Raw genomic sequence first — 26,793 nt, forward strand, 5'->3', positions numbered from 1 at the left:
CTGGAGCCTGTTTCCGATTCTGTGTCTCCCTCTCTCTCTGCCCCTCCCCCGTTCATGCTCTGTCTCTCTCTGTCCCAAAAATAAATAAACGTTGAAAAAAAAAATTAAAAAAAAAAAAAAAAGTGCCAAAGGAAAAAAAATCCAAGGCCGCCAGAAGTTCAGAAGTGCAGAATTCGTGTGGAGGACACCTCCAGTCTGCCCTGAGCGGGACGCTGGGCCACCCCCCAGGGAGCCCCCCGCTATGGTCGTGGTCGGGCTGGTGGCGAGCAGAGACACCCCCTCCCGGGGAGCGGCCCACAGAGGGCCAGGCAGGGAGCAGCCCAGAGGAAGAAAGAGGCATACGGGGCGCCTGGGGGGCTCACTTGTTAAACGTCTGACTTCAGCTCAGGTCACGACCTCACGGCTCATGGGATCGAGCCCATGACTCCGCCTCAGAGTAAGATGCTTACTTTCGGGCTCAGATACCTGTGTTTTATCCTGTCACGAAGTAACGTCAATTCCCATTCTTACCGAGCGTTTTCAGCAAGGATGGGTGTCGGGCGAGTCTATGAAAAGGTCCTCACTGTGGCATGACCCCAAACCCCCCACAGATATCTGCCAAGTCACCCCCTCAGGGGCCACAACCGACAGTGGGCGAGGGGAGGCCTCGCCCAGGACCCAGGGAAGGCAGAGGCCAAACCCCAGGCTGACGCTTGTGCGGAGGCCCTGACGTCAGAAGCACGGGGCTACAGACAGCGGTCCTTCCCGGCACACTGGGCCAAGTTCCTCTGCACAGCCTCCTGCCAGCTCCCTGCTGCTCCTGCCTCCCTCGGTGAGTCACCGGAGGTCCCGTCCACGCACCCAGGACGGGACGCAAGACTGGGCATCTGACTGGCGTCCCGTATTCCATCTGGGACCTCCTCCCACACCCGCTACGCCCCCCACCGGTTTTAGCACAGCCAGCGGCCAGCGTCTGTGCTGTGTGTTTCTAAGTGGCAGGACAGGAGCGGGTTCACAAGATTAAGACTATCTCGGGTGTGAAAATCACAGAAAGTGGCACGGGGGAATGGTTTCTCAAAGACACGTACGTGGTACAGGATGACCGAATAAAAGCCAAATTGGCCTCCATTTCCACGCAAGAGCTTCCCCTGCGATTGGCACCTACTGAATTACAGGTTAGAGGCAACTCTGATTCAAATGAGTTTAGACACCATCTATCGACAGCCTTCTCTCTGTAGGAAAACACCATAAAATCCCAGGTCTCTCGCGGGTGTTTCCAGCACAGCGTTAATTTTGTTCACTCGCTCCCGGTGAGTTACCCGGACGCCGTTCAGAGATCGCATTTGATAAAAATATTAGGTGTGTTTTTTTTAACTTGTGGGCACAAAACCCCTACCAAAATAGGCATTAAAAACTGTAAAGCCATCGCAAACATGCCTTCGATGCGCTTCTTAAAAAACCGTGCCGGTATCGAACGGACGCAGCAGCCCAGGCCCCGTGGGTGAACACGATAACCCGTGGGATTCCAGATTTCCAACAACTCCCTCACACCCTCCTGCCCGCAAAGACAGAGCCCAGGCTTTTCAACAAGGAGACAGCGGATGGAGGAAACACCACCTTTCCCGAACTTCCAACACGTGGATGACACAAGCAAAAGTTCTAGCACAGAGTTTCACAAATTCCCGGCGGGATGGAGCTCAGGCAGGCTGAAAGGCCGTTCTCAGCAGTTACAGGAGCCTGGGCTTGGAAGAGGGGCCGCCCCCCACTTCCAGGAGGCAGGCGAGGGCTGGTGGAGAAGAGGAGACGAGACGGCTTATGAGACCGCCCTGTCCTCAGAGTATGGAGATGCCCTGCCTGCCACCACACGCACGCGCCTGGAAAGTACTGTTGGTTGCAAAGCACGGCTTCTGTTGGGTAGGATCTAAGTGAATCACATCTAAGGGCATCGCCGCCAGCATTTAGTTGAGAGAGGAAGACAATCATGAAATTAAAAATATACACATATATATACACAAAAAGAGGACTAGCTAAAAAAAAAAAAAAAAAAAGAAAGAAAGAAACCAACTTAAAAAATATATCTCAAATCCCACAGCCCTTTATCCTACGCTTCTCAACCTGAAAGTAATCTGTGCCTCCTGTTCACGGAACAGGTCCCTGGAAAGCGGCTCTTTGACTCTGTGAGGCCCCGGAGGCCACACAAACAGTAAGATCAAGCCTCGCTCCTGAGGCCTCCCCTGGTGGAAGTATCAGTGTAACCCTGCACAGAGTGGCACCACGTGAGGTGGGCTTTGAAGGATGAATAGGAGTTTTCTGAGGAGAAAACGGAAGAGCTGGGTACTCCGGGCAATTGGAAATGAGAGCATAAAGGAAGGGCATTGTGTCAGTGCCTGTATATCTGTTGTTTTCTGTAAATCACAGAAAGCAATTACACTTAACTAAGGGAAAAAGCGCCCCCTGTGACCCCGGAGCTAAGTCCTCCCTACGTCCCGCCGTACTTCCCAAGCCTTATTTAAGGTGGAGTCTGACCAAAGGAAGAAAGAAAGAACAACAACCCAGCGGCAAAACCATGTTCAAGTAGCCACTCTTTGTTGGCGGGTCACACTGTTACTCCCTGGTGACATCACTGTCCCCGGGAAGGCCCTGGCCCGACCCACAGGCGTCCACCAAACAGCTCACAGTTACATGGTCCTGGGGTGGCGAGTGACCCTCCATCAGGACAGTCATCCATCTGACTCTCGTTTCCAATTTTAAAAACAGGCGCCGACTGTATTTCAGTGATTTATTATGCAGCCTCTTAAAAGTTTAAACTTCTCCTTCATTAAACACAAGAGCCTAAACTAGGTCAGACGGCAGCCTGGCTCCCGGGGGATTAACGGGGACGTGCAAACGGGAGCCGCTGTCTTCTTACCTCCGTGCACGAAGCCGTGCAGGGTGCAGTCGGAAGGCCCCACCAGATGGATCAAGCTGGACTGGCTGTAGCTGACCGTGTTCGGCTCTGGAATCGCAAAGGAGAGAGATTAGGCCTGGGGACAGATCGCCGCCCGCGACGGAGCGCTACGCCGAGCGGACGGCTCGGGGGTGATTTCTCAACACGCTCCGGCCGGGGAAGGGGAAGGCTTTCTCGGAGGCTGATCAGCCGCTCTGTCGGTGGGTCCTGAGGTCACTCCCCGTGTCCCCAACAAGGCCCTGTCCCGAGCCACAGGCAGTCAGCAGACACCTCGCGGCTACACGCTCCCAGGGCTGTGGGCACCCTCCATCGGGACGGTCTTCGGTCTGGCCCTGACTCCCATTTTGTAAACGATCGTGGACAATGTCTCAGAAACTTACCATGCAACCTCGCAAGCGTGTACATTTATAGCTCACCGAACGCAACGGCGAGGTGGAAACCAGGAACCTGAGGGAGACGCCACAGACTCGGCCTCCCTGGGAGCACCCTGGGACTCCCGCCAGCCCCCAGTCTGCCCAGGAAGACTCGGCACCCAGAGGCATGCCAGCCTCTCCCTCCCAGTCACCGCCCCAGCTCACCAAATCCCTGGGGGGCATCCCTCCCTCCCTTGATGATGCTGCCGAAATAGCTGTAAGAGGCTACGCTTAAAAACAGACGTGATAAAACCCTGTCCCCAGAAGGCGGTTGTCATACCGCGGCACTGCCTCCTCTAACACGTGCGGGTAACACGGGTATAAGGTCTTCTGAGCAGACCCAGCCGCCGCTCCCACCTTCCAGAGCCTTCTGGGCAAGGATGACCCTAATCTGTCTCTTGCCCGGATGGCTGGTGTTCAGGAGGGGCGCCCCTTCCCGTCCCAGCAAGGCCGAGCTGTCGAGGAAGCCGGCCCACAGGGCCACTGAGTGACGGGGACGCAGTACAGATGAGCAGGGGTCCTCTCTACGTGGGGCTGTGCACGGAACAGCCTGCACAAACGCTATGTCGCCCTGCAGGCAAGAGCTGGTGGCACGCCCGCCCGTGTCTCCCCAGCACCACCCGTCCTCCTGAGACTGTCTGACGCTCCTCCCTACGGAATTCAAACCACCTGCTGGCCTGAAGGGGTCACAAGGCAGGGAAACTGGAGCCCGTGGAAACTGAGACCGTTAAGTATTTAACTCCAAACTCAAGACATTTTGTACTGGTCCTCGAGCCTCACAGCTTAGAGTGATTCAGACTCAAGTTCCGAGCACTTGTGTCACGTGCCGTCCACTGAGAGGCCCCCGTGGAAGGCGGAAGAGGCCCTCGGCTGCGTGGGAAGCCATGAAGTGGCTCCAACTCTGGAAGAGGGGGGGTGCTTGGTTCTCAGGGGCAGTCGGTTCTCACCTCTAGGGGGTCCCGCGACTGGCCCTGCTCCCCCCACCTTCCTTCCTGGCTCACCGTGTGCGGTCAGAGGCAGGGGCCGGCTCCCGCGTGAGGTCCCAGCTCCTGCCTCGGGCTCTGCTGGGGGGTAGGAAGCAGCATCCCGTCCCGGGGTCAGGAGCTAGTGGAGGGTTCCCACGTGAGAGGCCACATTCTGGGGACTTGGCCATCCAGCCCACCCGTCTGGATGTGGGTCAGACTGTCATCACAAGGGGCCCCTCCACGAGCTGGTGGGCAAGGACACTACCCAAAACCAACCGACAGACGACAGGGACAACTCCAAGAGAGGGGGGATGGGGTAACAGCAAAAGCAGCGGGAAAGGCGCTCCAGGTGTCCCCTGGTGCCACAGGGACTGCACGTAGTGCAGACGGCCCGTGGCTTTGACTCCAGGGAGGAGATGCTCCTCCCAGCTGCCACCTGAGTGCAGGCCTCCCAGGCCCTAGGGGTGTCCAGGATTCTGCCCTCCCCGGTTTCTAATTTTACTGGGAAATGGCAAAGATACACCCCCAAATCCCTGTTGTGCTATGGGAGGTGCAGGTAACGGTCCCTGCTGGTGAGGGTGCACCCAGCCAGGGCCACGCCTACAGCCGGCCTTGGGGGCTCAGACACCTGGAGCGTCCCTGCCTGGGGACAGCCGGAGAAACCACAAAGCACACTGATGACGACCCTCTCCTCGCCTGTCAGAGAAACACCCCCAGTCAGCGCTGTCCGGTCCACAACACGCTGATCTCAAACGCCGACTCCCTTGAGCCCTGTCTCTGCAAAGCACGCGAGCGGACGGCAGAAAGGCCCCGAGAGCCGAGGGGGCCTGCTCTGCTGCCCGCGTTCGTGTCCTACTCATAAAAGACACGAAAGCCACTCTTGCAGCACAAATGAAAATTCAGTCTCAAATCTGGCCCGATCTCAGGAACTGCTTTGACCAGCAAAGAGGTCTGCAGGTGAAGGTTTTAAAACATCAAACCATGGAGAACTGCACACAAAAGCTCTGTCGTGTCAGATGTCTATTTACTCAAATGACAAGCCATTTGAATAACGACCACGATCCAGTCAAAGAGATGCCCCCGCTGTTCTCGAATGGCATTCAAAAGTTATCAGTTAGGCCATGTCTAATAATTTAATGTTCTCAGAACTTGAACCGATTAGCTTTTAATAAGCGAAAGCACCAAAATTCTGATGGGGAAAAACAACACCCCCCCCCCCCGGCCACACCCCAGTCCTGCTTCCCTCGGCCGTGAACTTGGCACCCACGGGGCTCTTCGCAGGTGGGCCTGTGTCTATTTTTTTGTGTGTTTGGTTCCCGGTCCCTGGTCGTCCTCAGCGGCCTCTCCTCTGTTCATTTCTGCGCCTCAGGTGAACCACAGTGATACCTACGGGAAAAGCCTCTGCCAAGTGCAAGGTGGAGCCACAGAGACTCGGGGGCTATTACTGCTGCCCATGCTGCCTTAATGAATACATAAGTGGGCATCAGAATTGGGGCCCCACCCAAAGGAAACCCTTGAAACAGCCAGTTTGGAAGCAGAAATGAGAGTGAATGGAGCCCAGAGACCTGGGGCATCAAGGTGGGAAAAGCCTATTGCTTCTGGGGACCGAGGGGCACAGAGATCAAAGCCCATCACCACTCAGCCCACGAATGTGTCCATGCGAGAGAGTGTCAAGGAAGCCACCGTCCAGCTCAGAGAGCTTGAGAAGTGTGCTGGAAAGGACTCTCAGAGTGACTGTCACAAGCAGCCGACAGGAAGTCAACAGATCCAATGCCCACTAAGCTCAGGAGGGGAAAACCTCTGACGTCCCCCATCGCAGATGAGCAGGTGCCCACTCCAGTGAGGCCGAGGAGGACAGTGGACACGAAGACCCTTCCGGACAGCTGAAAGGGACTGAGAGGACCCACCCTCACCCCGAGGGCAGCACCAGGGTCTCCCGCAGGCCCTCCCCTGGCCAGGAGGCTCAGCCCTGGGAACAGGTGAGCGTGTCCGCCCCTCACCTGCTGTCCTGCCTCCGTGTAGACAGTGCCAGTGCAGGGGGCCCATTGTTAGTTCACTGGCTCCCGGCCCCTGTCCCCAAAATACTGCATCTAAATGCAACAGGAGACCACACGCAACCCGAGACACTGCTCTCTGACGCAAGCTGGACAGGATTTCCGGGTGAGGTGACCCACACGTGCGAAGGAATGAACAGGTGGACAGCAGGCAGGACGGGGCAGTCCCTTCTCCTCACCTTCTCCACGCATGGCCCCTCGCAGGCTGCCCAGGGGCGTTGCTGCTTCCGGGCCCGACCATCAAAATCCCAGATGTGTGAGCCTGCCTGCTCTTTCCCCTTCCAAGAGAACCCCGGAAGCTACCTGTTAAAGAGGCAGAGCCCCAAGACAGAGTCCACGCCACCTGCAGGACACCCCCTGATTAGGAACACCCGGTTTGGACTTTATAGGAAATGAACCTCTAGTAAGTTAGGCACTAGGATTTTAGGGTTCAGAAGCTACAGCAGCTACCATGACCTTGGCTAATACAGAGCCAATTCTTTGAACCTCGACTATACAATGACATCCGGAACCTGAGTGAGGTCCCCAGGGCAGTGACAGGAGAGGATCAACACGGCCATAAACAAACACAAAATTCCCCTTTACTGTGTTTGCAGCCAAGGAAACAGAGGCGCAGGGAGACTAAGCCCCCGTGGAGGCAGAAGTGGGATTCAGACCAGGGCAGTCTGACTCTACACAATCTTTCCCTCGCTGCCCGGCCCCTGCCTCCCCCCACCTCACTCCCTCCCCAGAGCAAGTGCTCACGGGCACAGGATGGTGGGACCTGGTCACATCCCGGTCAGATCCGAGACGGGCACCAAGCACTCTCACGGACGGCTTAGAGAGGACGTGCCCGTAGGGGTGGCCGGTCACAGGCCGGCCACAGGGAGGCAGAGCCCGGGCCCAGGCCAACAACCAGAGCCAGGCTGACTTTGTCCTAAACCTCACAGCTCCCCCAAAAGGCTCCAGATGGCCAAACAGTCCCTACATGGTCAGAGCTGGACATCTGATGGCCGTGGATCAAAGAGTTCAAGGTAATTCTATTTTCTCTCGTCAGATGGAGAAAACAATAAGAAAAGCTGGGTTTTAAAGAGCTCCCAGACTCTCTGAAAAGGCATCTCAAGGATGAGGTCAGCCCTGGAAGGTGGTTGCTAGGCAACAGCTGGCTGAAATCTGGTTCTGGTCTCAACAGTGACAGAGAGCCGCAGATACGTGGGGTGGCGGGGGTCCTCCCACAGGAAGGGGCTCGAGTGTTGGAAAGACCCCCAGCGCTGAGCACACGCTCGGCCCTTCCTGCTGAGCTCCTGTCCTGCTGGCTCAAGCACAGCCGCCAGACGCAGCCCGGGCCGAGCCACGCAGGAGGTGGTGGCCGGTCCTGGGGAGCCCGTCCTGCTCCAGGCACTGGGAGCCCTGCCAGGCCGAGGGCAGCTCTACCGGGAAACTGAGGTCAGAAGTACAGATGACATTCAAAAACACAAGCAACGCACATATGACTTCCTGAAGAAGCATTTAAAAGCCAGTCCCCCTAAGCCAATCTTCTGAGAAAGATGCATTTTTATTGGAACACAGAAAAGTAAAAAATAAAAGCTTGTAAAAGTCTGTCAAGAAAGCGCGAGCTTCAGAAGGCCACCTTTGGTTAATATCTTTGGAGAGTAACAGATTCCGAGAAACATTATGTACCAGATTTACAGTCAAACACCATAGCAAACAGAAAATAACCCCATGCACAAAGGGACTTTAACCTGGAAACCGTGAGCTTTATATTCAGTTTCCCAGACAGTCAAAGGAGGAAACCAGGACGGACCTCAGGTTCTCAAAGCCCCGGACTCGGCCCTCAGCCCAGCTTCCATCCCAAGCACTCGCCAGAAACCACCCACGGAGGGGAGCGCCCGAGCAGACCCCACGTGCCTCCCCGACTTCTCCCCAGCCCTGCCCTTGCTGCTGGCCTGACACTGTCTCCCCCTCCTGTCTAATGAGAACACTGGTCACGGGGCGCCTGGGTGGCTCAGTCAGTTGAGCGTCCAACTCTTGACTTTGACGCAGGTCATGATCTCAGTTTGGGAGATCGAGCCCCAGGTCGGGCTCTGTATTGAGCATGGAGCCTGCTTGAGATTCTCTCTCTTCCTCCCTCTGCCCCTCCTTCATACACGTTCTCTCTCGCTCTAAAAAAAACAAAACCAAAAAAGAACACTGATGATGACTGGGTTTGGGGCCCACCTGGGTAAAGCAGAACGACCTCATCTCGAGATCCTTCACTTGACGACACTTGCAAACACCCTTTCTGCAACGAAGGGTCCAGACACGGATGTGTCTTCTGGGGAGGGCTGCCGCTCAGCCCCCTCCAGTTTCTCTGTCCCCGAATTCCCTCAGCGCTGAGTGGGTACCTCTCCTAAGAACCCCCACCTCGCCTCCCTCACATCATTTGTAGCCCTCCGTATCTGTGCCTGACCAGCCTGTGCGCTCGCCCTCCCAAAAGCAGAGCCCGGGTCTGACGCCCTCAGCAGAGGTCTTAGGGCCTGGGGCAGACCTTTGTCATCAGGAGGGACCCCAGGCCTGTCTTGTGGGTTACTGTGTTATCAACAGACTGTCTCTTTACTTTTTGTCTTTAGAGATACCGCTTCATAGAATTTCATCAGAGCAGCAACATTTCGGACGAGGAATTTGTCATTTTGGCGTTTGCTGGAAAGCAGAGGTGAAAAGAACAGTAAAGACACCAACCCACGCACAGTCCACCAGCCTTCCCTGTGGGCGGGTTTGAGGCTGGAACATGAGAAGGATAAGGGGGAGACGCACAGGAAGGGACCAAAAGGTTTGCAGACTCTAGTGCAAATAGACCCCGCCTGGGGAAGCCAGGACATGCCGGCTGAATGGCCCAACTCGAAGCCCAGAAGGTCCCGTCCTCATGTGTACCCTGCTGTGCCGTCACCAGCGCCCCTACCCCGATGCTGGACGTGGCCTGCAGCCAGGGCAAGTGGGTGGGTGGCCAGAAACTTTGTCTGGCCCGGGCCCTGGAGCTCGCCGTGGTCCTGGTTAGTGGAAGTCGGGGCACAGCTCAGAGTGAGGAAAGGGATTCCTCGGGACAGGTCCTCAGCTGTCAAGGACCAAACCAGGAACTCAGACACTACCTGTGTCTGGGGTGCCCTGAGGTGTCACCTACGGAACCCGGCAACAACACACAGCATGTTCTGGAGAGCACTCTCCACGCAGATAAAACGTGGTCACTGCGTGTGCAGGGGAGACACAGGTTACCAGGAAGACCCACGTCCCAAGCACTCACCGTGTCCCGATGGGAACAGACAGCCCCAGAGACCCTGCCCTGAACTGTCTGGGCACCGGGGAAGCCGTCTGCTCAGGACGCAGTGGGGGAAGTCCCATCTGCAGGGGACCATCCCGGGACCCATGTGTTCGGATTCTGGATGGACACGCTGTTAAAGCCGGCCACCTGGACGTGCGGGCAAGGGGGCAAAAGACCAGGAGGACGCGGCCCGAGAAGGCACCGGTGCACCCACAGAGCGTTCTTGCCCGCACAGCCAGGGAGGCCATTTGCCATGGCGACACGTGAGTGGCGGGCTGGCGAGGAACAACGTAGGAAAAGCTGTTGCCATTTGTGTTTTTTATGAACCGGAAATCCCATAAGAAATGTGCTCCTGAGCACGTGGGGGGCGCGGGGGAGGACACAAGAGCAACTCCACGCCCAGGCACCTCCACTCTGCCCAGGTAGCAGGGCCTCTGCCCCAACACTCCGCGGGCTGCAGGGCCTCACTGGGCCATCCTGTCCCCTCGTTGCTGACTGTGCTGCTGGGGAGGGGTCTGTATGGTGCGCGGACAGGGGACAGGGCCCCGGGGAGCTCAGAGGGCCTGGTCGCAGGCGACAGCGCCAGGTGTGGGGGCCGCACTGCCCGAGAGGAGAACGTTCCACACGGGCTGGCGGAGGTTCGCCCCCCATCCCGCACCCCAGCCTTTACCTGGGTTCGGGACGGGCTGCACGATGTCTCCGTTTCTCCACTTGGTCTCCATGCGCTCCAGCTTCTGGGCCTCGTACCGCTTCCGGCCCTCCTCCTCCTGCTCCTGTCGGGAATACTGCGGAGAAGCGCGGACAGACGGTCAGGCCGGCAGCAGTGAGCCTGGCCTGCCTCCCCTCGGCCTCCCCAGCCAGGCCTGGCTCAGCCTCCTGGGCTCAAGGCTTCCTTGTGTGGCGGCCTACATTTACGTAACTGGAGCCATCTATTGTTTTCCTGATAACACACGTCTAATACAAACAACACAATACACAGAAGGTGGAAATCTCAGTCAAATGTTTGCTTCATGTGCTTTCTAGAATTGTTGTTATGCCCACGTCTGTATAGATAGTTCTACCATGCTATGTGAGAAGTTTCTTTTTTTTTTTTTTTAAACTGTATACTTAAAAAAAATGTTTCTTTTGAGAAAGAGAGAGCAAGCCGGGGAGGGGCAGAGAGCGAGGGAGACAGAGAATCCCAAGCAGGCCCCACACGGTCAGCAGGGAGACCAATGCGGGGCTCAGACTCCCGAGCCCTGAGATCATGACCTGAGCCAAAACCAAGAGTCCAAGATTCGGACCCTCAACCGACTGAGCCACCCACATGCCCCTTTGGGAAGTGTCAAAGTAGCAATAATTCCTCCTTTCACTGCATTAGCAGAACTTACTAAGCTAACATGCTTTAGGGGAGAGGCCCGGTTCATATGCGTGAGCGTTTAGCCTGCTCCCAATGTCCCACTGCTAAAACAGCATCACGTCAACAATCAGTTACTTATTTTATTTTACACTTGCCCTTCCCTTCCTGGGATTCATTCCTGGACACTGAACCACAGAATCCAGGGAGCCCCAACAGGGTGAGGAGAGAGCAGGTTTTCTGCGTGCCCTCGACATCCTCACTCTGCTGACCCCCAGCCTGTCCAAGAGGCTGCAGGTTTGCAAGGAATGCTCCCCAGAGCAGAGACAGCCCCACTGGAGCTTTCTTAATGGATCACAGGGGTTTGGACCCAGGAAGTTAAGAAATAAACATGAATATACAACTGGCACAAAAACTGGGGTTCCCTGGGCACAGAGAGAGATGCTGGGTTTCCCTGACGTGACAGCAAGGGCCCCATCCTCCGGCCCTCTGTAGGGTACACACGCCCTTCCTGTAGGACATGAGAAGACCAGACCAGGTCCACGGGCCCTCTGACAGCTCCTTCCCCCAGGGGCCCGCCCTCTCCCGTCCCGCCGCCACGGCCCAGGCCCCCTGTGCTGACTGTGGCCCAGCCATCCTCCTTTGGTTGGTTCCAACATCTGTCCCTTCATTCCCTCAGCCAGCATTCCTGGCTGAGCCCACGGGGTGGCTACTAAGCTCAGGGCCCCTTGTTCCCTTCTCTGTCCCCCCATGAAGGCTCTCTGACTTAGGCAAATTCATTTCAGGTGGCAATTTTAGAACTCCTTTCAAAAGCTACTTTTAAACTTCTTGATCTTCCTGCTCGTGGCTGTGCCCCAAATCACACAGGGTCTGAACACCACTCTGCAGCTTAATTACCATTATCTGAGGCTCAGAGAGCCTGTCTCCAAAGGAGGCTGAGAAAGGAGCTGAGTGGTTTGTTCAAAAGAAACAGACCATGAGTGTTTAAGTCGCAGTGGATAATTTACCCTTTTCCTCCATAAGTAAATTGTTGCTTCCCGTCCCACTGTCCAGAGTAAAGGCCCTAAGAGCAGAGTCTGTGCTGTGCCTATCTGGAAAAATCCATGGTTGAACTCAACTGTCCTCAAGAAATGCCTTTTAGGGGCGCCTGGGTGGCGCAGTCGGTTAAGCGTCCAACTTCAGCCAGGTCACGATCTCGCGGTCCGTGAGTTTGAGCCCCGCGTCGGGCTCTGGGCTGATGGCTCAGAGCCTGGAGCCTGTTTCCGATTCTGTGTCTCCCTCTCTGTCTGCCCCTCCCCCGTTCATGCTCTGTCTCTCTCTGTCCCAAAAGTAAATAAACGTTGAAAAAAAAAATTAAAAAAAAAAAAAAAAAATGCCTTTTAAAGGGATTAAAAAAAATTTTTTTTTTAATGTTTATTTATTTATTTATTTATTTATTTTTTTTTCAACGTTTATTTATTTTTTTTTTGGGGACAGAGAGAGACAGAGCACGAACGGGGGAGGGGCAGAGAGAGAGGGAGACACAGAATCGGAAACAGGCTCCAGGCTCTGAGCCATCAGCCCAGAGCCCGACGCGGGGCTCGAACCCACGGACCGCGAGATCGTGACCTGGCTGAAGTCGGACGCTTAACCGACTGCGCCACCCAGGCGCCCCATGTTTATTTATTTTTAAGACAGAGAGAGACAGAGCATGAACAGGGGAGGGTCAGAGAGAGAGGGAGACACAGCATCTGAAACAGGCTCCAGGCTCTGAGCTGTCAGCACAGAGCCCGACGCGGGGCTCAAACCCACAGACCACGAGACCGTGACCTGAGCCGAAGTCGGACACTCAACCGACTGAGCCACCCAGGCGCCCCTAAAGAGATTTTAAGAAAGAGCCAACCCCCGCCCCGCCCCCGCCCGGAGCCTAATAAATCCTGGCTGTGTGCAGCCACATGGGGCCTGGCGGGGCCCCATCCAGACTTGAGCCACGAAGGCAGAGGAAAACGCAGCCTCCTCACAACCGTTGCCCTGCTGGCTTTAAATCTGGGGGCAAAATCACTAGAGCATCCCAGTGATGGGCTGGTACCCCACTCCCATCCCCAAGGGCTCGTCAAGCCCAGCTGATGTGAATGAAGCAGAAGCCAGCTCAGCCCCAATGTCCCAACTGTCTGTGCAAGACTCTTACGTGCACATTCGGACACTGGAAAAAGCCCCAAGCGTCCACTCTCCACCACCCGCCAGGTCTCTCCAGGGCCGTGCTGCCCCCCTGGCCACCGCAGGAATCTTTCTCCTGTCACAGGGATACTGGGGTCCCTGTTTCCTGGAGAAGAAGGTGGAGTTATTTAACACTGCACACGGTTGACGGCTGGGCTTCTTCCAGGGAAATGTGCACATGCAGTAAATCCATGAGCACGTGAGCGTGTGTGTTCTAAGGTATGTACGTGCCTGTGACATCTACATGTGTATCTGTGAGATATGTGTGACATACACGTAGATAATATGTATATACACGCGAAAGAGACATGTAATACGCACCAAGACAGACATGTGTGTTCTCGGATAAATGACAGCTGTCAAAGGTTGACAGGAAGATTCAGGGGGGTTATTAGGAAGCCTTGTGGCTAAGCTACCAGCAGATCAGCATAAATGCCAGAGAGACACAGAGCTTTCCAGGATCAATCAGGACAATGAAAACAGCAGACCTATATTTCAAAGCAACTGAAGGCTGATATGTGGGCCTCACACGTGGGGGAAGAAAAGCTCCCATAAATATTAGCAGCGGCTGCAGCTGGGAGCTGGGTGGTTTCTCCCATCTGGAGAGCTCGCCGCTTCCGCCTCTACAAAGGCAAAGTTGGTATTTATGTCTTATCAAAGCCGGCTGAACAAAGGGGTTGGGAAAGCTCTGGGCCCCTCCGGGATGTGGGGGTGAGTGCTCCCTGGGGAGGAGCTGCCCTGGCCCTCTGGGGGGAAAGGAACCGGCACGCCACCCACCCCGTCCTGCTGGCTGAAGACCCAAAGCTCTCAGCCCCCGGGGCCCTGAGGAGCCAGAGGAAGCAAAAGCTTACGTGCTCAGCCCCAGAATCTTCCCTCGGTATCAACCCCGTAACACATATCAGATGGCGCTGAAGCCACAGAAAAGGTCTGCCAGAGACTTCTAAATTCTGTGGCATCTGAAAACTAAATCAGTTTAGTAATTATGTTGTACTTACATGTGGATATGGCTAATTTAATGCCAAGTGCTTAGTGGGAAAGGTGAAGGCAGAGGCAGGTACGTCTATTAATTTCTAGAGAGAAAAAGTCGTTGTGCCTCAGGCTTCGGTCTTAAAGCCCCCCAGTCAGTGGTGCAGGGACGGGAGAGACGGAGGAGAAGGGAGAGAGGCGGTGGGGTGGGGCTGGACTGAAGGGCGGTGTTCTGGCTTGAACAGGGTCCTGTCAAAGCTCCTGCCTCCCCCGGGACCGGTACAAGTGGCCTCTCACAGCATCGGAGTCTGCGCGGGTGTAATCAGCGGGGATGAGGACATACTGCATGTGGACCCCGGTGCCACCGGCTGGGGCTCAGCTAGGCAGGGCACACGCAGACACCCGAACGGGAAGTCTGAGGCAGAGGTGGGAGGGGTGCTCCCACCAGCCAAGGAGTGCCCGCAGCCGCCAGAAGCTGGAAGAGGCAGGAAGGGTCCTCCCTGGGGCCTCCGTCCCAGCAGCCCAAGGACACTCATACAGACATAACCAGCAGGAGCTGTCGGCCCCACACCCCGGCCCTGAGCGTCCACACACTCTCCTCGCTTGTGCAGGGGTGGGTGACACCAGTGCTGTCGGGGGTGGGGGGGAGCACTGCCTCCCTTCTCTCACAGTTCCAAAGGACTGGCCGCCAACCTGACCCAGGCCAAGGTCTAAGCACCCTTCCTGTTCAATGCGGAGAGGGCTCCCCTGCCCCAAGGTGTCTTTGTAAAAATCTAGACTACACGGCAGCCGGAGCCCCGCGGCCGGCCATCCCCACCCGGGCAAATGTGCCACCTGGGCCTGGACTGTCCCCGGGGGCCCAGACAGGGTGTATGGTTAGACACTGAGCTGGTGGGCAGAGGGTGGGAGGCCAGTCTTACCCTGCAGGGGCGCGGGGGAGTGAGAAAGCCTGTAGGGGAGACAGAGCGGGCCTCCCCTAAGCAGGAAGGGCCTGTGCCAGGGGGTCCCCAGGAGCAGGGCAGGGACAGCTGGAACCAGCCAGGATCGCCCGGCTTCTCTGTGAGCTATGTGAGCAGACACCGGTCCCCACCTATCTGCTTCTCGGTTCCACTACTTGAAAAAATGTTGTTCTCTGGGCACCAGGGAGCTCAGGTGGCTAAGCATCAGACTTGATTTCAGCTCAGGTCACGATCTCACGGTTCGTGAGATAGAGCGACGAGTTGTGAGACTCAGCTCCACACTACCAGTGCAGAGCCCGCGTGGGACTCTCTCTCTCCCCCTCTCTCTCTGCCCCTTCCCTGCTCGTGTGCACACGCCTTCTCTCTCTCTCTCTCTCTCTTTCAAAATAAATAAACTTAAAAAAATGTCGTTCTCTGTACGTCGTGACGGCAGGGAAATGCTAACTGCAGCCACAGGACCTTTCCCTCTGAGAAGAGCTTAGGTGTGGGAACCGAGAGCTGCGGGTGTCCACGGAGGAGCTGTCATGCGTGTTCTGGAAACAGGAGGGTCACGTGTTCTGGGTCACGGGAGGAGGCGAGGGGCAACCTCAGGGAAGGAACGAAATCCTTCACTGGCACCATGTTCACCCTCCAAAGCCTGCCACCCCAGCGCGCCCACAGCGGGCCCAGAAACAACCAGAACACGATGGGCTCCCTCCACGCAAAGATGCCTCTGTCTGCAGCAAAGCCACAAGGACAGAAGCAAGGGTGGTGGCAGGCACCAGCAGGGGCAAGTGGAGGGAGAAGAGGCTGAAACAGAGATGTCTTAGCGTCTGTTTCCTCAGGGACCACGAAGGGGAGCAGCTGGCCTGGGCCAGGCAGCCTGGAGGTCCTGGCTCTCGGCAGAAGGACCCGTCACCCGACACCGTCCTGGCCCCCACCTCTCCTCCGGTCGGGAGCACGAGGAAGGGTCCTCCAGGAAGGGCATCTGGCTGCACGGGGCCAGCCTTCACTCACGTTCCCATCAGGGAAGATCCCAGGCAGGGACACCCCCTCCACTGGCATTTCTTGTTGGCAGGCCGGCGCCCAGCCCCTGCGGCTCTCCAGGGACATCTGTGTGGCCGATGACCAGGCCTCTGCCATCTGTCCCCAGAGAGAAGTGGAAGGGGGTCTCCTTACCACGACCGGAGGCACCTCCAGGACCTTGTCCACGTTCTTCAGCGACAGGGGCACGTACCACAGGGTGGCCTTGTTGGTCAGCTTTTTAGTTCCTTCAGAGAAAAAAAAAAAAAAACATATAAGTGGTGACCCAGGGAGACCACAGGAAGTTCAGGGCACAGGGCAGGCGGGGCTGAAACACACCTCTCTCGGGCCCCTAATCCCCAAGGCCTTTTTGAAAAAAATTTTAACGTTTGTATTTATTTTTGAGAGAGTGTGAGCAGGGGAGGGGCTGAAAGAGAGGGAGACACAGAATCCGAAGCAGGTTCCAGGCTCTGAGCTGTCAGCACAGGGCCCGATGTGGGCCTCGAACCCACGAACCGTGAAATCATGACCTGAGCCCAAGTTTGATGCTCAACTGACGGAGCCACCCAGGCGCCCACCCAAACCCTTTTTTAGCCACGAGGTGCGGAGGGGGGGGGGGGGGGGGGGGCGGAGCACCGGAAGCCAGCACCATCCCCACCACAATGCTGCCCTCTGGAGGGTGCTGGAGAGGCTTCAGTTCACACACCTTGGAGCCTGGGGGTCCCGGCTTTCCAGCATTTGCTGACACAGAGGGCGCCACCTGCAGGCACTGCCTCCTTGCGGGTATTTGATGGAAGGGAAGTTTGGTCCCCAACACGCCCAGAAGCCTGAGCAGTCTCAGGTGGGGCCCTCACTCAGCACCTCCCGGAGAAGAGGGGACAAAGCCAGGGGACTCAGCCCAGGCCGAGCTCGGGTTCCCGCAAACAGGTCCGGCAGACCCTGAACTTCTGGTCAAGCACGCTCTGCTGAGAAGCTTCACGCCACAGCGCTCAGCAAGGGGACATCCACCTGCCTCAACACCACTGAGAAGAGCTCCCGCCACACAGGGGCCAGAAGGACAGCGGCACGTGGGCGGGAGGCTCGGGGAGTCACCGAGCCAGGGCACACGTGGGCGGCCAGGGGGTGGGGGTTGCTGGCCAGGCCACAGACCCCGGCACAGGTGCACGGCCAGCCAGGTGAGGCCGGTCCTTCACACTGGACGCTTGGATTCACTGCTGACTCAGAGCTCCCATCCAGAAACTTCAGAGTGGAGTGCTGAGAGACAGTCAGTGGGCCGCTGACCCCACTCTGGGCGGAACGACAGGGAACAGAACCCTCGATGGGGCTACCACAGGGGCCTGTCTGGGCTGAGAACCCTGGACCAGAAAAGTCGAGAGTCACTTAGTCCACTCCCCCTCACCTGTACTGGAGGACCCCAGAGCCCAGAGGGGCCAAGGGATTTACCGAGGGTCGCACAGCAACTCGGTGCCGCTCAGACCCAGGCAGGCCTCCGGGATCCCAGTAATTTCAGGGAACTATTGGCAAGGATGCCTTCAAAGAGTAGCTTCTCAACATGGAAGGTCCCCAACGTGGAGACCAGTACATCTGCAGGAAGCAAGCGTAGCAGACAGGGGGCAGTGAGGCCTGCTCTCTGAAGCCCCTCTTGGAGCTCCCTTCGCCTCAGTTCTTTCTGACCTGCCTTCCCAAAGGGGGCCGGGGGCTCTGGTCTCCTCCTCTACACAGAGCCCTCAGGACCAGGCCGAGCCCCGCGGTCATGTAGGAGGAGGGTGAGCCCGAGGTGCCCGGGCCTGGTCCTGACGCCCGGCCCCGACACGACGGTACCATCAGCACGGCACGGGAACCACAGGCAAATCACATGGAAACTATTTTCACTGCGCTCTGACTGAGAGTAAATCTGACAACCTGCTTTGGGGAATAAAGATTTCCTGTCTGACTCTGCTGGAGCCGGCCTGACAAACTGGTTTCCATGGAAACCCGCAGTGGCCCGCCTCTGGACCTAAATGAACACTGCAGGGCAAATGAGGCAAAACATGCTAATTGCACTTTCTCCATCATTTAATAAAACCATCAAAAGACAGTTGCAGGATTAAAAACACCTATTTGAAAATCTTAAGGGCTCCCAGCTATTTTCTGGAGCGTTTGCAACAATCACACCCCAGTTAGCTTAATATTTTGACAGTTGCCGGAGATGAATGAGCCTTCTCGAAGGCGAAGGTTTGCTGGTTGTCTGCCTCGGTCAGTGCTCGCTCGGCTGCCTCCTGACAGGCTGCACAGCCCCCGAAGGAGGGGGACCCACGAGACAGGGGACCTCTGCCTGCTGGGGTCTCAGTTCCCTCCGCCGTCAGAATCCCCCTGGGTCTGCTGGGCCACACACTGCTGTAGGGGGGGTGCCACGAGTGCACGGACAAGGCGGCCGAGCCCTGCCCTCCCCTCCTAGCCATGTGGACAGACAGACACACGTCAAGACAGAGCGGGAGGCCTCGGGGGACACAGGGCCCTAGAATAAGGGAGAGACCCACGGATCCAAACACGGAAAGACAGAGAGAGGGATGCACAGACGTGGCAATTGGAGAAAGAGAGCCAGAAATGAGAGAGAGGGGGCGCCTGGGTAGCCACGTCGTTGAGCATCTGATTTCGGCTCAGGTCATGATCTCACGGTTCGTGGGTTCGAGCCCCACATTCAGCTCCGTGCTGACGGCTCAGAGCACGCAGCCTGCTTCGGATTCGGTGTCTCCCTTGCTCTCTGCCCCTCCCCCGCTTGTGTGTGCTCTCTCTCTCAAAATAAACATTCCAAAAAAAAAAGAAAGCAAGAAAGAAAAGAAATGAGAGAGAGACCAGAAGTCACGGAACAAGAAAGGAGGCAGCAGAACGTTCTGGGGCAAGGTGACCAAGCCGTGTGGAGAAACCGCGGCCTCAGGGCTCCAGGCGTGACTGACCCCTTCCCGTGTTACAGGGGAGGCCTGAGGTCAGGAGTGGGGACACCTGGGCCAGGGGCCCGTCCCTTGCTTCTCCCGAGCCTGTATCTTCTCAGAACACAGTGGGATCACCAAGCCTGCCCCTCCGTCCTGCAAGCTGGACACCTGCAGCCCTCTCCTCACCGCCAGTGCCCTCCTGCACAGGGCAGATGAGGCCCCAAGTGCCCACCCTGCAGGGAAGGAGCAGAGACGAGGCCACGGGGGCCCAGGGGCCCGGGGAGGTGAGTCCTCACTGGTCGGGGGGGGGGGGGCTGCTATCCCGCCAACGCGGCCCCAGGCGAGAGCCTCCAGCCCCCGCCGTGGGAGGGACCCCTCGGAAGTCAGGCAGAGCGTGTCGTTCTAGACAAAACCCTCCGTCAGCTTCCCATCTCTGCACAGACACAAATCTCCCCGGCAGCCTCTGCGGGTTTGGTGGTTCGTTCGCTCCCTTGTTCTCTGCCCCCTGGTTGTCAGCTCCACATTTGCTTGGAGACGACGAAAGTGCCCGGGAGAGGAAGACACGGCCGTTTCCCTCAGAGGTTCTCGATCCAGGGCTGGGTTTCTCTGCCTCGGCGCAAGGACACTGCATCACCCTTCGTGGTGGAGACCATCCCGCGTACCCCTGGCCTCCCCACACTGGATGCCAGTAGCTTTGCTCCAATTGTGACAACCAACGATGTCCCCTTGAGAGGCACCACGCCAGGGGTCCGATGCCAGGGAGGTGAGCTCCACTTTCAAAGTCAAGAGCGCCTCTGTCCCCCGGCCTCTTCCCCATTTGCCAACAGCGATTCTGTTCCCCAGGGCTTCCTCCTGGGCCACAGCTTGGGACGTGCCAGAAAGGGGGCTTCGATGACAGAAATCCGGAAGGCATGCCCCTCCCCCATTTTTGGTCCCTGGCTCGGTGACACTGACCATCACGATGAACAGCAGCACTGCTGGGACTGCCATTGACAAGCATGAGGACAGAGAGCAGCTGAGGCAGTGACGTCCCCCGACAATGCCCAGCACTGCCCAGGAGAGACGGCCTGGGCCACAGAGGGACAGGCCACAGGGAGTGATGACAGACACCCCAAGGCCCTACTGTGAGAAGACAGTACCTAGGTACCCCTTTCTGTGCCATCACCTGAGGCATCCAAGGCCCCTCTAATGCCAGAGTTGCAACAGGCCTTAGGCCACAAACATGGGGCACAAGGGTGCTAGCCACTCCCTGATCCCAGGCCTCGCGCTGCACCCTTCACTGGGCCATGGCTGGGCCTGCAGGGGTCACCGGGATGTTCCAGATGGACAACTGTGCTCTGGGTCCAGGGAAGGGAGAAGCCTGAGCCCCTTAAAGCTCTCTGAGCACAGCACCCTGCAGGGATGGCCGAGGAAGGGGTGAGGGGGCATCAGGACCCAGGCAGCTCCTGCCTTCAGAACCAGCGTGGACTGTCCTCTGCGTGGGAGGACAGGGTGGTCTGGGACAGGGAAGGGGCAGCAAGGGGACAAAAGGCCCTGCCTTCGTCGTCAGCAGCCTGGTTATAAAAAGCAGCAGCGGGTGCAAACCAGAGCCACGCTCCCCTGCAGAGCCCAGTGGGAGAATGAAAAGGGGTTTCCATGGTTACCACCCTGAGAAAGAGAATATTCAGATCAAACCAGAGTCAAAGGTTGGCCCAGTGAGCTTTCAGCCTAAGCCTGGTATGCAGGGCCGGGGGCGGGCGCAGGGCACCACCTTCACTTAGGAAGGCTTAGGAAGGGAGGGGGAAGGGCCTGTGCCCTCCCAGCCCCCCGCCCGAGGAGCAGTCACCAGGCCACCACCCCCAGAAGGCAGGATGGGCGGTGTCTGCACCCCCAGAGCCAGAGCTCGAATCCTGGTCCAGGCACGCGCTCCCGGGCTCGCTGCTTAACCCCTTCCTGTCTGCGAAACGAGGATGGCAGGGTGGGAATTAAGGGAGGTCATTCACGGACAGAGTCAGGACCGGACCCTGCTGCAGGGTCAGCCTTCCATGCATGTGAGCTGCGGCCGCCGCCGTGCTGTCACCGCTGGTGAGACGCGATGCGGAAGTTACCTGTGAGGATGTTTTCAGACATCACGTTGACCTGGACTTCCACGGAGTGCTTGGAGGTATAGGTGATCTCTGCGCTGACGTGCGCCACCTCCCCGATGCACATGGGCGACAGGAAGTCGGTGCGCTCGACCCGGGCCAGGGCGGCCACGCAGCGCTCCTGCAGAGGGACCAGAGACAGGTTACCTGCAGGGCAAGTCGCCACCCTGGAGACGCTCCTGAAAACGGCCTTCCTTTTCTCCCCCACTGGGAAAGCAGCAGCGCCACATTCCGAACTGCAAAACCACAGGGGAAGCGGGAATGCCCGAGGGGAACAAACACTCCAAAGCGATCGCTAACGGGATTCTCTGAGTGGTGACGGTTATGAGTGGCTTGTTTCTTTTTTCTAATCTTTCTACAAAAGACGTGTATTACTTGCATAATGAAAGGTAAAAAAAGATATACTCCTTACGGAACATTTGGGAAATACAGCGAAGTAGACCGAAGAGGGAAGATCACTCCTCCCATCCATCCGAAGAGAAGCCACGTTTCTATTTTGAGATCCTCCCTCCCAGGCTCTTCTCCTTGAGAACGGGATCTCACGGGTTCGCGTGCGGTTAGTCTTGCACGGTCATGCGAAAACAAACATGCGTGTCCACAAACTGCCTTTTTTCACTCAACACAAGGGAAAAGAACCTGGCTGCGTTACAACCAGGGCCCTGCAATCACTATTCTTTGATTTAAGTTTTATTTATCCTTCAGATAGGCACCCCCTTCGCAGAACTCAAAATTCTAAAGGGTATACAGGGCACCAGGGCTGCCTAACGTCACCTGTCCCTAGCCACCCAGGACACCCCAGGGTAATGGATCCTCACGGCCACAGAATACACCCACACCTGGAGTGCCATCCGGAGGGCACGCGACAGACTACTGTGGGGCTCGTTCTCTATCAAACGTGACAGACTTCCTCATTCGTGTGCAGGGCACTGCCCGTGATTGGTATTTCCTGCCATGTCACTGCAAAAGTATGTTTATGGCTGGATAGAATGGAATATTCTTTCCTCTGTTATTAGAGATTTGGGTCAACACCAATTGTTTGTTGGTTTGTTTGTTTAAATTCACTCTTCTCCAATGAAGTTTTTATTTTTTTTTTTAAGTTTATTTATTTGAGAGAAAGAGAGAGAGAGAGAACGCAAGTTGGGGAGGGGCAGGAAGAAAGGGAAAGAGAAAGAACCCCAAACAGGCTCTGCGGGGCTCAAACTCATGAACCAAGGGATCATGACGTGAGCCAAAATCAAGAGACGCTTAGCTTCACTGACTGGAGCCACCCAGGCACCGCCCTCCCACCCCCCACTCCCCCCACTAAGCACTTCCTCTTATAAACAGTCCTGTGATGGATTCCCTTAGGTCATTTTCAGCACTGGGGACTGTTGCCCAGACCGAAGGGACAGACACCTTGGTGCCTGCTCCCAGAGTACTTTTCAAGAGGACAGCAGCGTGTGACGCAGCCTCAGCGCCTCCTGGCGCTTGCACGGAGGACTGCTCACTTCTCATCGGTGCTAACAGAACAACACGAAGGATGCAGGTGTTTGAAGAGTGGGACTTCAGACCCTCACTGCACCCTCTACCGCTTCCTGCCAGAAACCAGTCATCTCTTCTGGAACGCTGAGCACACGTCGGGCTGCCCCCAGGCCGGGCGGGGAGCAGGGAGTGTGAGATGGGGCTCACTTTGACAGCCTGGCCCTCAGGGCCTGCCCGCTCTGGGACTCGCTTTCCCGGCTGCTCCTCACAGCGCCCCCCGTCCCAGGGTGGGCCATACCACACTTGTAGGTAACGGTCACTTTGAGCCCTGGCAACACCACCCACGGCGGCCGAGCCAGAACCCGCCTGCTGCCTCGCAAACGTGCAGACTCCCTGCCCCACCTCAACCCACAGGACCTGCCTCTTTTGGAGGGACGGTCAGGGAACCTCCACCTTCACCCCTCCCAGGTGAGTCTCAGGAACACGGGGGTCGGGGGTTCCTCCAGTGTCTGTTCCCGTAAACGTGCCAGAGGCAGGTGTCAGCAAGACAGGGGACCAGGGTGATGGGAAAGGTCCTGGGGCTAAGCTGGGGCTACTCTGATCTGCCCTCGCCCCCTAAGGCGCATGGACACCCGGAAGGAGACTTCTGTGGCTGCAGCACCACCCGCTGGTAGAAAGCTGGAAAGACACGCGCTAAGCGGAGCAGGACAGAAACCAAGGCCCTGCCTCTGGGCCGCTTGTTGGGGTTATCCGAGCACTGTCTGCGGGACCCAGCTATCTTCACTGGAGAGTGGCTGAGCTTCAGCATGGCTACGCTCACACGTGGGTAATGTGCATGCATATGTATTAATGATTTCTAATGGAAATGCAGCTTACTCTCACATCTGTCCACGTCTAAGCCTCGGATGGACCTGAGCTTTCCCACGGCCACAAAAGCACTCCTGCATTCACAGTACAGGCCCCCCCTCCCCCCCGGTCCACGGGGAATTCCTTCCAAGACCCTCACTGGAAGCCTGACACCACGGGTAGTCCCGAACCCTATAGATACTGTTTCTCCCCTACATACACACCTACGACAAAGTTCTAAGTTAGGCACACTAATAATACCAACTGTAACAACATGCTGTAATAGAAGCCATGTGAACATGGTCTCTCTCTCTCTCTCTCTCTCTCTCTCTCTCTCTCTCGTAGTGTACTTCTTCCTGGGACCATGTGAGATGAGAAAATGCCTATGTGACAGCTGCAGGAGGTGAGTGACGTGGGCAGGTGACACAGCGTTAGGCCGATATCTGACGGTGCATCAGAGGAAGGGTCATCTGCTTCTAGACCGCGGGTAAACCAGGGCAACTGAGACCGAAGACCAGGCGGGCTCTGACGCGTGGAGCCAGGCTGCGCCTCAAGCACCATTCGGGGGAGTAAGTCAGAGCACCTGCCCTCGGCCTGGGTTCGGATGACAAGCAGGGCAATGCCTCACAGTGGCAGGTGCTCTGAAGAGGGCAGCATGGGATGGGGTGGGGGTGGAGGCGGCCTCCCCACAGAGGGCACATCGGAGCTGAGGCAAGAACGCGAGGCAGGTATGGAGTGTGTCCAGCCCAGGTGGAGGGAAGGGCAGGCTGGACTGTGCAGGGGCGGGGTGGGGGAGCACAGCAGAAGGTGCAAACACAGGTCAGCAGGGCCTGCAGGGCCAGGTGAGGAGCAGGTCCAGGAGTCTGTGGGAGACACAGAGGGGACGCACAGATGGGCTCACGTTTAGTCCACACGCTTCAGGGCCGAGTGAACTTTCGGCAGGGGGCATTTATGTTGCCTTCCATGAACCGGAACACTGGCAGAGTGGCCCAGGAGGCTACAGAAAGGTGGTCAGGAATGCTTTCAACACACACCTGGCACAGGACGCCTGACAGTGGCCTCAGATCTGCTCTTCTGGGTTGGAAGGCCACCAACCTAAGCTCGGTTCCAAAGGATAGAACGAATCCTAAGCTCGGTTCCAAAGGACAGAACGAATGTTTATGGGGCAGCCACTCAGGAGTCTTACCGGGGCAGGGAGGGCAGCCTAAGAGACAGGTGTGCTGCCTGGGGACTCTATGCCAGGCTGGACCCAGGGCAGGGGCAACTTGACTGGGAGCTGCTGTCCAGGGACCTAGCAGGGCACTGGGCCCGCCTCGGGCATTCCATAAAAAACAGGCATGACCCAAACATTGAGAATACGGACCGATGAATACCTGTATTCGGTACGAGGTTCTCCAAACTGCACGCACCCCTGTAACTCCCTGCTGAGAGAGGGAGAGGCAGCCCCACCCTGGGAAGCAGCCATGAACAGTCTGATTAGCATGTACCCCCAGGAAGTTGCCCTCTGCCACACTCCCAAAGGCGGCCGGCATCACACCGCCTGTTGGGCTCAGATACCCAGAAAACCACAGGGGCTGGGCTCCTGAGTGACCACAGGACTTTGGGCCAGGAGAGCAGCTTCAGAAGCAGAGCCAGAAAGAATAGCGCTGGGCCCTGGGCTCAACTCCCAGCTCTGTCACTCATTAGCTCTTGACCTTGTGAAATACAGAAAGAAATGGTGCCAGCAGACTGCCGCCAGGATTCAAGGGGATGATACGTGGAGAGAGGGGGAGCCGCCCCTCTCATGGGCCAGTGGGGATCAAACGTGTGAGAGAGTGGGTCCAGAAAGGGTTAGCTCTTATCACTGCTGTTGTGTGAGCCACACCTGCCCCTACACCCACTCAGGCCGCCCCCTGCCGATGCCAGCTTCAAGGACGCGGCTCTCCGTGACCTTCAGGAGACCATATAACTTTTCTAGGCCTCCGCTCCTCACCTACAAAGTGGGGTTAAGAAGATGGTTGGGAAGATTCCACAAAGAAAAGAAGGTCAAGCACCCAGGGTGATCACTGGCGCATAAGCGCCTATGAAACGGAGGCTCTCATTGGGTGACCGCTCCACACACGCTTCTGGCAATGAGCAGACGGCCAGCGGGAGTCAGTTTTCCAGGCCTCCGCCCAGATGTTGAGCATCCGGCAGGGGCCCGACAAACAAAAGTCCCTCCCTTCGCGGGGCTTACACTCTAACAGGGTGCAAAAGGGGGCGAGCATACCAAAGATACAGGAGCAAAACACAGTGTTCCGGGAATACCTGGGAGCAAGGAGGGAGCTGGTCATCAGGGAAGGCCTGGATGGAGGTCGGATTTACAGAGACCGGAAGGAGGGGCGAGTCATGCAGACATCTGGAAGAAGAATAGCCCTGGCAGAGGGAAGAGGCAGTGCAAAGGCCCAGGGGTAAGAACACACTGGCCAGTTCACACAGCCGCAGGAGGGCCAGTGTGGCCCCGGCGAGTGTTGAGAGGAAGGCACGGTAGAGGAGACCCAGGAACTGGCCGGTGCTCAGATCTGGAACCACCCAGCAGGCAGAGCCAACAGGAGCAGCCGCCAGTGAGAAGGGAGTCAATGGGTGTAAGTAACTGAATGCCTCAGAGGTCATTTACGGAGGAGAGGGAGGCTGTGGGAGGAGCGGCCCGGGGAAAGGCCCAGGGTGTCTTTTTGGCCTTGTGAAGTTCAAGGGGCCAGTTAAGCATCCAGGTGGAGCCACAAGAGGCCCGGCTGGAAACAGAGCCCCGGGCCTACACGACGGTACTAAAGGCACAGACTGGATGAGGTCTCGAGGCGAGTGGGGTGGGGGTGCCCTCCCCGACTCAGAGCCCGAGAAGCCTCTGGGAGATCAGCATCAGCACACGTGCCAGCATCTACCTGGAGCTGCCTGGGGCTCACATGCCCCCCTAAACCTGGAACTTCTACACCCCTATCCTGGGTCCGCCAGTCCAGAGGCATCTCCAAGCCAACGCGTCACAACTGTCCTTCCTGCGCCCAGGCTTCCTCCAGGGAGCACAAGAGGAGAAGCAGAGGCTCAAAGCACAGGTTTGAGGCCGATTCGTGGTCCAGACCTACCCCACACTCCCCCACGCGGCCTCGGGCAAGTAGGCGACCTCTTCTCTACGTCCTCACTTGTGCAATGGGGACAATGGGGCGTGGCGAGGATTATGAGTGGGAGCACTTCACAGCTTTGCAGAACATTAAGCACTTACTGACAGCAGTTACACAGGCCCTCACCACCCATGTGGCCTCCCAAGGCCCCCCTCCTCCTCTCCCCTACCCTGAGGTTCTCCTTCCCAGTGTCCAGCCTCTCCCGCCAGGCCTGCGGGGGACCCTGTCT

General features: G+C 57.2%; 1 protein-coding gene across 9 annotated transcripts in view; it reads right to left on the reverse strand.

Moving 5' to 3' along the window:
* ACOT7 (acyl-CoA thioesterase 7) overlaps positions 1–26,793 on the reverse strand; it is a 104,292-nt gene that overhangs the window by 41,629 nt on the left and 35,870 nt on the right. For all 9 annotated transcript variants that reach the window (XM_045475457.1, XM_045475460.1, XM_045475458.1 and 6 more), the window contains exons 3-6: positions 21,091–21,247; positions 16,248–16,339; positions 10,303–10,417; positions 2,888–2,974 (exon numbers count right to left, since the gene is read on the reverse strand). In XM_045475457.1, coding sequence (XP_045331413.1) covers positions 2,888–2,974; positions 10,303–10,417; positions 16,248–16,339; positions 21,091–21,247 — 451 coding nt within the window. The remainder of the gene's footprint in view (positions 1–2,887; positions 2,975–10,302; positions 10,418–16,247; positions 16,340–21,090; positions 21,248–26,793) is intronic.

The sequence above is a fragment of the Leopardus geoffroyi genome, chromosome C1, assembly GCF_018350155.1.
Source record: "Leopardus geoffroyi isolate Oge1 chromosome C1, O.geoffroyi_Oge1_pat1.0, whole genome shotgun sequence".
Taxonomy (NCBI): domain Eukaryota; kingdom Metazoa; phylum Chordata; class Mammalia; order Carnivora; family Felidae; genus Leopardus; species Leopardus geoffroyi.